A 13,261-nucleotide genomic window follows, 5' to 3' on the forward strand; every position below is an offset into this window, starting at 1 on the left:
ACCCTCTTCGTGATAAAAGTTGGCTTTCCGCCACTCTTAGTGAAAAATATATATCCAAATCCAACCATTTTGCAAAAAACCCGTCCCGCTTCGTTTCGTTTCGTTAGTAAAAAGCCGCTAAACTGCAAAATTACCCTTGTTTTCCTCCACACTCAGTAGAATATTAAGATCTCTGTTCTCTCTTTCTTCGGCTCTATTTTCGATATCCTGAATTGAACATTTACAATTATTTATTACGGTACCTTTGGACTCGAACTTATTGACAATACGTTTAATAGTTGAAATGGACGGAATGGGCTTGGAGGGGAAATAAACTGAAAATATTTCAGATACCGCTCTAAAAGTGTTTCCCGCATAATGCCACTTAATTATGGCTATTTTTTCGTCGACTGAATAATTCATATTTGTTTTCAAATATCGACTGTCACTGATTTATTGACACTTTCCCACACGTCAGTGACAATGTTCATTTTACTGGTGTCCGTTTGGTTTTACCTGAACCGAAAATTTGCTAATTTTGCAATTACATTTAATTGAATAATTCAAGATTCGCTTATTAAAATTTTTTGAAACTTTGTACGAGGGTTTGCCAGATGGGTCTCTTCAAAAAGTTATCTCACATTTTTTCTATAAAATGTACAGTGAAGCCAATAATTGACCCCCTTTCTGGGATGTCGTTGAATCAAGAAAATTACACGAGTTACAAACTTGCAATGGCGAGAAACCAGATAGCAATGACAATTTCCAAATACTGCTGAAAATATATAAGAAATTTAAAACATTACTGAATGAAGGTTCTTTACTGAATGATCAGAATGACTCTGATGAATGATTATAATTCACATTGTTTGCTCTTCCAGTAATGTATTTAGCAAAAATGGTATAAATAATATGCCTATAATAATTAACCCTTCCAATATTGAAGAAAATTAGATTGAATTCGAAGAAACTGAAGATCTTGCGAAATCTACTGTAAATATCTCGCATATCCACTATTCTATCGAAAGCGTTCTGGAAGGATCAGTACAACCATCAAACGAAATCTGTGATTTAAAAGACAATAGGGACAAAACCACTGGAGAAGATACTTTTAAGTCTAGATAAATCACAAGATGTAAGCCAGCCAAATATGGGTAATAAGTATCATAGAAAATAAAATTATAAAACACTGTATGCCGAGGACATACATTTGCTAGAAAAAATACAAAACCTTAATTTCTGTCTAAAATACACAAAATTCGGATAGGTAGTTCTTATGAAAGTTACCTTTATTTCGCCCAAGGAACCTAAAAATATAAAAATATAAGGAGTGTCCCATTTAAAATTCTGATGTTAAAGTCGGTACAGCACTTTTTGAACACCCTGTATTGATGAAACTCAAATAATTTAAAAATTCGCTTAAAACGAAAATACTTCTGTAAGACATTTTTCTTGCACACCCTGTAGATTCTGAGTAAAGGTATAGGCCCCTAATAAAATAACCACCCTGTACATAAAAGCAAAGACTATAAACCTAAAAATATGATAAATAAATTATCAATTGTAAATAATATTCAATGTGCTGCTGTAGAATATAAGGTAAATGACCCTGCATTATTAATGATTGTTATATACAGGGTGAGTCGGGAGGAACGCACCAAACTCCAGGTGAGTATTGTACACGAGAAAATAATTAAAAAATAACTCATATGTTCTTATCCGATTCTTATTTGTTTTCAAATATAATAACAAGCATAATAACAAGCAAATAGTATTTTCCTCATTAATAGCAAAACTTAAAACACTAGAATCACTTACACCTGTGAAAGCTGCCTCGACAATATTTTTTTAAATTTTAAATATGTAAATAGTTTACTTTTAGAGGCGTCTAGTTCCGATCATGATGGCCAGAAAATAACTGTAAATAGTAAGCAAACGACTGAGAATAAATTTACTTTTACATATAAAAGAATATTTTTACCTGAAAACAAGTCAACATTTTTTTAAACTTCAAAAGAACAAGATTCGTCGGGGGTGTATAAGAGTAATCAATCTGAGGTTAATGAACAATGGCAAAATTTTATGAATGTCTTTTTAAGATAATCTTATCTTAATTATTGCTTTCCGGTAAAACCACTAACAGCTAAAAAAAACAATACAAGGATAATGAGCAAATTAAGAAATGCAAAAGCAGATTGGACATTTTATTAACATTAAGTCGTCATAATATTATTTACTAAAACCAATACAGAAATGTAAAAATATAGAAATGTCTGACAATAAAATTAAAACTATGTGGACAATCTGCAATGAAATTACTGGAAAGATGCCTAAAAATAGTGATTTTTGGGTAAAAGCCAGGGCCGTATCTAGGGGGGGGTTTTGGGGGTTCAACCCCCCCCCCCCCGAAAATCTTATAACGTAAAATAAAAATGAAACGACTGGTAACTATGACACTTTTTTTTTAATTTACTTTTTAAAGTTTTAAAGGTGTCCAGGCTATAATTAGAGAAAAATATCCAGCAGCAATATATGTGCACTGTAGTGCTCATTCTTTAAATTTAGCTCTTGCCCATTCCTGTAAGGTTCAGAGTATCAGAAATTGTATTGGAACAATAAAATCTATTGCAAATTTTATAAAAATATCAGCTATGCGCACTGAGATATTAAAAAATAAAATTAAAGAACATGTTCCAAATAGTAAATGGAGTAAGTTAACATCCATGTGTGAAACTCGGTGGGTGGAAAATCATGATGGACTAATTAGGTTTACTGAAGTTCTTAAACCCATTATTGAAACATTAGAAGAACTAAAACAAGTAAGAGACATCGAAACTTCTTCAAAAGCTTTGCAGTTCCTTCGAGCTATTATGACCAGTGAGTTTATTATCAGTATGTTAACAGCGTCCACTTTATTTGCTTTTACTCTACCGTTATGCAGAATTCTCCAGACTGTGGATTTTGATCTATTTACCGCTGTTGAGCATGTGAATACTGTTATTAGTCAGGTCAGGAATATGAGACTGAATATAGATCAAGAATTCAAAAATATTTGTAAAAAATCTGAAGCTATTATAGTCTATAGATGATGAAGAATGCATAAAAATACCTAGAATAGTTTCACGACAGAAGAATCGTTCTAATGCCATGGTAGCTACTGCAGAGGAATATTTTCGAATCACAGTTGCAATTCCTTATTTTGATCAATTTATAGAAAAACTGATGAAAATCTGCAAGATTTGCAAATCACGAAAAATCACTTTCATTGTTATATTGCCTAGTACCAAATATGTGCGAAGCACACATAGTAAAAATGGAAGACTTGTTACCATATGAGGAATTTTTGGACCTAGATACGTTATCTGCAGAACTACATCAGTTGTGGAAACAAAAATGGATTAAGCTGCCTCAAGCAGAAAGGCCAAAAAATGCTCTTGATGCATTATCAGCATGTAATCCATCTTTGTTTCCCAATATTCATACTCTGTTGCAAATTCTGGCTACGTTACCTGTATCTACAGCCTCATCAGAACGATCATTTTCATCGCTAAGGCGTTTAAAAGACTATTTGCGCAATTCAACTGGTTAGGAGCGGCTAACAGGACTTGCCCTTTTAAGCGTGAATAGAAATATTATAATTGATACCGCAGAGGTCTTAAATCGTTTTGCGAGGGAAAAGCAAAGAAATATTCAGTTGTTATTATAATTACTATTTTTAAAATTTTAACGTTGTTAAATGTGTGTGTGTTTTTTAGTTTAAACTGGTATCTTCTTTTAGTAAAACCTATTTATAAATTAAAGTTTTTTTTATCCCTAATTTCTCAAATGTCACTGGCCTAACCCCCCCCAAAATTTTGGTCCAGATACGGCCCTGGTAAAAGCAACTCAGTTTACAGTTAACAACTCATTATAAACTTGCAAATAAATACAATAATATATTATAAAGTTTACCAGAAATGCTGAAAACATTTATACTCTATTTCAGAAAGACTGAAACTCTGGCAGATACAAGGAATAGGATGTACTCTTCATTTCTTGACCCATTTGAAAGGTATTCAGAATTTATTAAATTATATTTAATAAATTAATGATTAAGCAAGCCTATTACGATGAAATTGATATGTTTTTTATGTGCTCCAGATACTGTGTAATCTGTCCGCTATTTTTATCCACAAGGCTTGTGCAGTTTTAGCTGAAAAATTTGCTTGGGTGAATTTGCCCGACTTGGATTCCGGGAGCTCTTCCATAAATGAAATTAGTTCTTTCTTTTGCTCACTCGGCATAAAACCAAAATATTTTTTATTTTTTGAATCCATCTTAAAAAAAAGTCAATTCGAAAAACCCAAGAAACGCCATGAAAAAACTTCACAATTCCCTGATGTTTTTAAACTTAAATTTTAGGTTAGGTTGAAAAATCTTTATCATCTTCATTCCGTTTAACATGGCTTCCCATAGCACTCGACTTTGCTACGTTGCCACTACATTTTATGTTTGTATGCGAATAAAATTTCGAATGCTGTTCAAAAATGCACTTTTTAATTCGTGTACGAATTTTGCCGCTCGGCTTTGTTCGCATTCGAAGATTGTCGCATGGTTTCGAAAATACGGCCTCAGGACAACCAACAAAAGTCCTTGATGAAAATAGTAAATGTATAATTCGAAGAAAAGCTAATTTTTTTTATTTTCAAAAGGAAATACTCACTCTAGACAAAATTTTGATGGAGCTTGGCCGAGTATATGGATTTTGCCTGAAAAAAAGTATCAAGCAGTACCGCAGGGAGCAAAAGAAAGTTTTTTATCTTGATGAGATGTGGATTAACGAAGATTATATAGTCAAAAAATGTGGTAAAATAAAAATATAACCAGTGCTCGCCAAGTTTTCATAGAAGGCCTGTCCATGGGTATTAAAGTGCCTTCGGGAAAAGTAAAAAGACTAATAATTACACATATTGGACGCGAAAAGGAATATTCTGGTCTGCTAACCTTTGAGTCGACTTGCACAGGAGATTACCATGAAGATATGAACTCAGATGTTTTCGAAGACTATTTTGGTGAAATGATAAAATTTCTTCCGGCTAATTCCGGTGGTGGTTATGGATAACGCAAGCTATCATTAACGGCGAATAGAGAAGACGCCAACTTCATGTTGGAGAAAGCAAGAAATTATCGATTGGCTGACTGCAAAAGGTATTGCGTTTGAAGCAAATTTGATAAAATAAGAACTGCTGGCCATAGCAAACTTACACAAAACTCGTTTCATGAAATACACAGTGGAAGATATAGCCGAATAATATAATATAACTGTACTACGCTTACCGCCATATCATAGCGAACTAAATCCTATAGAACTGATATGGGCGCAGGTAAAAGGATTTGTAGCAAGACAAAATACGACTTTCAAAATGAAAGATGTTAAGCTACTGTTTGATCAAGCCATTACGGAAGCGACACCAGAGAATTGGCGAAAAGCAGTCCAGCATCTAATTAAGCAAGAGGACAAAATGTGGGATAAAATATAGTTTTAAAATAAATTCAAATATTTAGTCTATATTTTTAACACCAGTAACTGTGTTGCAACTCTGTGAACTTCCAAAGCAAAAGGATTTTTTTTTCAATTTAACAATTGAAAAGGTTATATATTATGCAGGTTTGTATACAATGATACAGCTTCCAAATGTAACCAGATATATGTGTCTAATTTAACTTTTTAATACCTTGCCCCACCCTTTATTATTTAAAACAAAAACAAATGTTTAAAGCAAAAAAGCCTTATTTTAGTTAAAAAAAAAGAAAAATTTGCTAATTTAGAATACTCACGATATTATTTAAAATGGGCGATAAATTCTTTCCGTCAACCGCTTGTCCTTCAGCACGTGGTGGGTTTTGTACTTTAGCATCACCAGGTAGCCCTAAAAAATATTCAACAATTAAAGAATTTAAGAATATCCTGTAAATCTTATTTAATCAGAGCATAATTATAATTCAGATAATTTAAATTACTTTAATAACAATTTATATAAAAATCGTACCTCCGCTTTGACTGGAAATATCAAACCTTTCAATTGCAAATTTTCCACATCTTTTTGGCCGTAAATTTAAACTTAACTAGTCGACAGAATTATAGCTATAAATGATGGAAATACATTTTAAATACTTACCCACTGTTCCATGTAGTCGCCTGAACCGAACAATCAGACTTTTATTGTACATTTCGGTAGAATGGGTGGCTTGAAATCCTTCGATTGCATCGTCAACCGTACGAAACGAAACAAACGCATAACGTGTGTATTTCATTTTCTTCGCAAATCCAATGTCGATTCGTTTATGTTTTGGGTAAGCTTTAACGACATCATCTACCGTCACCTTAAGCAAAGATTATTATTAAAGAGTATACTAGAGTAAAATAAATAGTAGGCAAAAGATGGTTGTAACTTTACAGTTAGGTATAATTTTAGCCAAGAGGCGGCAGACGGCATGAGCTGCCTAGGTAAATACGATAAGTACGGTGCGTGCGGTGCGGAAATCGCACACATCGCAAATGGATGCGACAATTGCAATCAATGGCCAAAGTAAATACCATAAATATTTCAGTATTAAAATGGCTTTAAAAGAAGCAACACGTAAAATATTCCTGATGGATAATGCTTTGACAAAATTAAACATTTTAAAGATATTATAAAGGAAAAACAAACATACAATTTATAGAAATAGATTATCCACAGCTACGACTAGATAAAAATGCCTTTCGCTAATATACAAGAATGCTTCCAGGTACTTTTGATTATCAATCAATTCGTGAATCCTATTATCATTGTCCAACTAACTTTCAAGTCCCCACTTCAATAGAGGAAAGGGTTTTTCTAACTTTAAGGTAAATAAAAACACATTTCAGTTATTTAAAAAAAAATTAATTATTGAAATAGAGGACGTACTTAAACTGTATAATGTATTTGCTCAAGACCTGTTTCGTTATTAGAAATATATTTTTGTATAGGATTGTTTGAAAGAGGACTTTGAAGTGAAACGGTAGAATCTGGGGATGAAACGCATGAGTAATTTGAGTTTGACATTACATAATGATTATTCGATAAACCGTCCGCATTATTAGTAGCAGATCTTGCAAAACACCTTTGGGAGTACTCTGTGACAACCGATGATGCAGAAGAATAATTTGTAGTGGCTGATTGTTCATTACCATTAGCATTAGCATTATAACTCAATTCTTTTATAATAATATCTTGAACTTGATTCCTTATGCGTAATTTTTGTATGGGCTTCATTTGCTTGAGAAAAGGAACTAATGTTTTGAAAAAACATCAAGTCATCATCGACATCTGGTTTGCCGAGAAATTCAAGTTTCTTAGTTTCAATATCTAATAATTGACGTTCCACAGAATATTCTGGTTCCTTCTTCTTTTTTCTTTTTGGATGAGAAGCTGTTGCCTTTTGGCACAAAGTAATGGTTTATTTGATGAATGTCCTTCTGCTACTGAGCTTGAAAAACTTGGTGATTGTTCGATGTTATTTTGATTTTCGGTTTCTTCATCGTACATTACTCTCTGTATCTCTGGGTGTAAGTGTGTCTTTTAAAAAGAGAAGAGCCGTGAAATACTGCCATTTTCCTGAATACTCAGGAGCAGGATCCCCTGATTTAGGTTTCTCTATTTTTTTTAATTCCTTGACAAATTGGTCTCTTTAAATTTGTCCATTTTTTCTTCGCTTCGTCCTCTGAAACAACGAATTAATATTTAATGCTAGCGGGGGCTATAATGCAGGGTAAAACAAGAACATAGATTTAATAAATTTACTTACTTGTAAAACTTACTCTTTCAGCCACATAACCCCATTCTCTATCAACCACAAGTCTGTCCTTGTAGCGCGAATTCCGCTTATTCCACAAAACATTTAGTTTTTGGACCTCCGAAATCAAGACTTCCATCGTCCGAAGATCACTGTCAACTGCTGGCAATGCGGGTGGAAACAAACAAATTTGATTTTTAAACACGGCGTGAGATGCGGTAACGCATAATCGTGACAACCGCGTGAATTTATTTTCCACTTAGGACAATATAATTATTTTCTATACGTTTTATTTATTACGGGCAACCCATCGCACGCACCGTACATATCGTATTTACATAGGACATAGGGTTATGAATCGAAAATTCGTATTATGAACAACTTGAGGGTATAGCCATAGGCAATTGCATCCTTCCCTTTCTAGCAGAACTCCTCATGAACCGTTTTGAGATAAATGCAAAAAATACTTTCAAAACTTTTAAATTTTAATACTTTCCACGAGTTTGGTTAAGATATGTTGACGATGTGTTTGCTGTGTTCGACAAAAGCAAATGCAAGATTGATAATTTCGTAGAATAATTCAATGACTGTTTTCCATTCATTAAATTTACCTTCGAACAAGAAACAAATAACCAACTACCATTTTTAGATACTCTTGTCGTCAAAAATAATAATCGGTTAAAATTACATATTTATAGAAAAGAAACAAATACTTTTAGATACGAGTGTGGTTCAAATATGATCGAGACAAATGGTCTGAGACGGTTTTTTTTTTTTTTATGGTAAACACAAGCACTAGAGGAAAGTCCTATGTCACTCTTGGAGTGGTGCTTGCACGAACATATTTGTGGGCATTTATCTTGAATCGCTGCAGATTGTATGCGTCGGGAAATATGTGAGGTGGAAGCCCGTTTCACAAAGAAGATGTTCTCCAGATGAATGAGTCCCGATACAGCGACGTCCTTGGGGTAGGCAGATGGACTCGATGTTGATGAGCCGCAACTGCTAGACGCGTCCTTCTTGCCGGAACAGGCCTGCCAGCTCAGAGGAGCACTTACCGTGATAATAACGGTAGAATAAACAGAGATCAGCCACCTTTCTCCTGTGCTCCAGACTATCTAGACTATTTGTCAGTTCTGGTTTGTCGATAAGACGAATAGCTCTCTTCTGTATAGAATCTAGCAGCTTTAAACTATGCTTGGGTGCAGAGCTCCAGACATGCGAGCAATACTCGAGGGAAGGGCGTATTTGAGCCTTATAAAGAGTCAACAGCTGTTCTGGTGTATACAGTTTTTTCGTTTTGAAAAGCACTCCGAGTTTTTTGGAAGCTGCCCTGGCGATCTCTGCAACGTGGTCATGCCAGGACACACTGTTGGTGACTTCGACTCCTAGAAGATGTAAAGATGATTTCATTGGCAATGTTTTCCCTGCCATAACCAGCTCCGGGCCATCAAGGTTAGTCTTCATCGTAAATACTGCAGCCTGCGTTTTTTTAGCGTTAAAATTGACCAGATTGTTACCGCCCCACTCCAAGATTGCTCTAATATCGTTGTTGGTTGAAGCTACTTGTTGCTGCCTAAGATTCTGAGAAGTTGCGGCTGTCGTTGATTTGGCGGACTTAAATGTGGAAATAAGTGTGCTATCGTCCGCAAAGCTGTAGATTGGATTGACAGTGGTTCCTAGCAAATCATTGATATATATCAAGAAAAGGGTGGGGGATAGAATGCATCCTTGAGGGACTCCAGCGTTAACGTTAAATTTGTCGGAGAGGTGTCCATCGACGGCTACTTGGATTGTTCGTTGTTCAAGAAAACTTTTGATCCAATTCAATAATGAGTTTTGTATGCCGATTGAGGAGAGCTTGGTTAGTAGTCCCTCATAACACACTCTGTCAAATGCCTTGGAAATGTCAAGAGCGACTGAGCGGGACTCGCCGTGCTTCTCCATGGCCTCCATCCACACGTGTGTGACGTAAGCCAGAAGATCGCCAGTAGATCTAAGCTTTCGGAAGCCGTATTGATGATCGCTGATTAGTCCAGATGATTCCAGATATCTTAACAGTTGTTGGTTGACTGCTTTCTCCATAATCTTCGATATTACTGGAACTAGTGCAATCGGGCGGTAATTGGACGGCATCGTCTTCTTTCCCTTTTTGGGTACAGCTTGCACTTGGGCAGTTTTCCAGCTTGTTGGAAATGAGCCCTGCTTATACGATGCCGTGAACAGTCTACATAAGGGAGGAGTCAATTCGTCTGCACAACGTTTTAGTACTAGGGCTGGAATTCCATCGGGTCCAGAAGCTTTGTTGGTGTCTACGCTTTTAAGAATTTTATTTATAATTCGTTGGGCAAACGAAATTTCTCCCATCGATGAATTCACTCTTGGCAAATATGGCGGTGTTTTGCCTTGCGAGTGCAGAATAGAATTGGACGCGAAGAGTTTACCCAGTAAGTTGGCTTTTTCCTTTGCTGTTACCGCGATAGAACCATCATCTGCTGTTAGGGGTGGCAAGGCCGACTTAGCAAATCCTTGACTAACGGCTTTCGATACCGACCAGAAAGATCTTGTTCCAGTTGGGCAGTTTAGCAGTTTGTTTTTGATCCTGTTGTTGTGACTCTCTTTGCATTCATCAATAATTCGCTTGCAGCTATTTCTGGAGGCTAAAAAGTTCCTCCGATTTTCGGTGAAAGGATGTTGACGCCATTTGCGATATGCTGCGTTTTTAGTCTTTACTGCCTTTTTGCAATTCAGGTTGAACCATTGCTTGTTGTTTGATCTGCATTTAGTAGAAAAAGGGATATAAGCTTCCATTCCTGCCAAGATCGTCTCTGTAATTTGGTTTGCACATTCTGAGATGTTATTGGTTCTAAAGCAGACTTCTTTCCAAGGGAATGAGCGATAAAATTCCCGAAGATGGTTCCACTCTGCTGATTTATAGTGCCATACCTTCCGCGGTATCGGAGGATTCTGCGTTTTAACATCCAACTGGCAAGAGACTGTTATCAATTTGTGGTCCGATGTTCCTAGGGGGGCCTGTACTGATACAGTGTACGAGTCAGGGTCTGAACCCAAGACCAGATCTAGGAGACTCGCGAACTCGCCGTCTCGGTCGGGGATTCTGGTAGGTTCCTCCACAATCTGCGTAAGCCCGCATATGGTGGCAAATAGCTCAGCTTCTCGTCCTTCATCGTCGTTCTTGTTGCAGAAGCGCAGCCAGTTGATATTGTGAACGTTAAAATCACCCATGACGATGATTTCTGCGCTTGGGTAGTCAATTTGCAGTTGGTTAATGCAATCAACCAGGTTCAAAAAGAGCCGCCTATATTGGGTGTCGCTTGGTGGTCTGTAGATACAACAGATAAATTTCGTGGCTCCACTGGCTATTATTTTGAACCACATAACGTCGAAGTCCGCAGGTTCAAGCGTTTCCTCCCGCTGGCAACTCAAATCGCTCTTGACAAATACTGTCAATCCAAAGTTTAGTCGAAATCGGGTGTGTAGATCGTATCCAGGATAAATGAGGCGAATATTTGTTGTTGAAGGTTTCACCTTTGTTTCTGCCAATGCCAGAATGTGAGGCTTATTTGATTGCAGGTGTTGGTGTACTGCATTAATATTGGTGTTTAGGCCTCTGATGTTGCAGAAATTGATTTTTAGGCTTTTAAATCCGCCTCATGAACCCCCCCGACCAGCCTCCGCCCGGAGATCCGAATGGGAGGCTAGTTTACCTCCGGAAAGTTTTGGTCGTGAGGGCGCCATCATGCATTAATTTTACTACTCCATTTACTTGCTATCGGAAAAATTTACAAAAATTTACCGATTTTCTAGGTATTTTCCCTCACTAGTTACACAGTTTGTTCTCCTTTTTAAAGGTTGTTTCATCGAAGAATTTCTTGGGCCCGACAGCCATATGCGCACATACTTCTCTACCTCGTCATCGTTGTAAAGTTTTTGACCTCCGAGGGTTTCTTTTAATAGTCCAAACATATGGTAGTCGCCGTATGATAAATGCGTAAATAACTGCAAAGAACGTGTTTTAGTAGTCCCCAACCCAATTTCGATATTGTATCGAGCGTGAGACGCGCGGTTTGAGGGTGAGTTATCCCGGAGAAAACGCACTTCAGGCTAAAATGCTCCTCCGTTTCGAGTAATAAGCGAGTTTCACGTGTGTAATCAGAAGTTTAGTATACAGAGGAGTAGAGTAGTATGCAGCATTGATAGAATTTTGGGTGCGCAGGAAGTTGTGCGCGGAGAATTTTGTCTTGTGTTATTATGTTTCGCGATCGACGGTCATGCAGTTCTTATTTAGTTTTTTTTACAGGGTGTCCCGAAAGTAATGGGACATAGAACAACAGTAGATTCCTTACGTCAAAATAATGTGATTGAGGTCAACTTGCCTTATCCTAACTTTAATAGTAACTGAAATACAGGGTGTGTAAGTATTATTTGATTTAAAGAAATGAGAATGCAGTACACAAAATAGAGTTATTTTTATTTATTATTTACTATTTATAATCAATAAACACTGGTTAAACCAAAACGTTTACGCGAAAACAAGTTGTGACGTCAATGTAGTTGTTTGGCGTGTAAAAACCAAGGATAACCGCGGTAATTACCAATAAATTGTGGTTATCCGCCTAAAATCGGTAGTATTCACAAAGTACGAAAAGTAGCCATTAAAATCATCAGCATTAAACATATCACCCTAATTTATTGTATTCTCTAATTTGTAGAAATTAAGTAAGCTCCAGTCTAGACTAGCTGTTATATGCATCACCTATCCTGCAGATGCTTTCCTTGGATTGACAGAAGTGGTCTGACAGAGAGAAATCACTAACCGTGGCTACATATGAGGATTCGGGAATATTTGTAAAAAAAATACCCAGGAAATTTTTACCCCTAATGGCAATTTAATTTAGAGTGTCAAGGAGTTTAAACCGGTTGCAACTTGGCAACGTAGAATACCTCTATGTTTACAATGAACGTTTTAACAAAAATATAGAACGCAGCATATGTCGTTTGCCAGCAACCTATTTATAGTCCGCGCCCGCTGATATTTAATCGATATAATGCACGTGAAATTCCCAAGGAATGTTAATATTTTTTGGAATGTTAAAGTTTTTTTGTGAAAATTACTTAAGAAGTCGAATGTTAAAGAAATGAAAAAGGCTCCCAAAGGATTTGAATTAATCTTGTTTCTAAAATAAATATCTAAACGCATTTGAGATGGTTGCAAACCTCTACAAACAAAAGCTTTTTGGAAAAAAATTATTGAATTGTCAGATGAAAAAATATAAAGGGCTATGTAACTCCTCACGGCTCTAAAAGTTTTATTATTCATATCCTTTGGCAGTTATAGCCGTTTATAACATCTAACTCAATAATTTTAATAAAAAAACTTTCGTTTGTAGAGGTTTCCAACCATCTCAAACCTGTTAGATATTTATTATACGTATATCACAGAAAAAAGTTTAATTTAAAT

General features: G+C 36.1%; 1 protein-coding gene across 3 annotated transcripts in view; it reads right to left on the minus strand.

Annotated features, from left to right (window-relative positions):
* Positions 1-13,261, minus strand: part of LOC126746097 (uncharacterized) — a 166,236-nt gene that overhangs the window by 74,033 nt on the left and 78,942 nt on the right. Inside the window, exons 9-10 of one of the 3 annotated variants that reach the window (XM_050454206.1) lie at positions 6,138-6,342; positions 5,797-5,888 (exon numbers count right to left, since the gene is read on the minus strand). The exons of 1 other annotated variant lie outside the window; for it this stretch is intronic. In XM_050454206.1, coding sequence (XP_050310163.1) covers positions 5,797-5,888; positions 6,138-6,342 — 297 coding nt within the window. The remainder of the gene's footprint in view (positions 1-5,796; positions 5,889-6,137; positions 6,343-13,261) is intronic. One more of the 3 variants, XM_050454208.1, reaches the window with a different exon arrangement.

This window comes from Anthonomus grandis, chromosome 17 (genome assembly GCF_022605725.1).
Source record: "Anthonomus grandis grandis chromosome 17, icAntGran1.3, whole genome shotgun sequence".
Taxonomy (NCBI): Eukaryota; Metazoa; Arthropoda; class Insecta; order Coleoptera; family Curculionidae; genus Anthonomus; species Anthonomus grandis.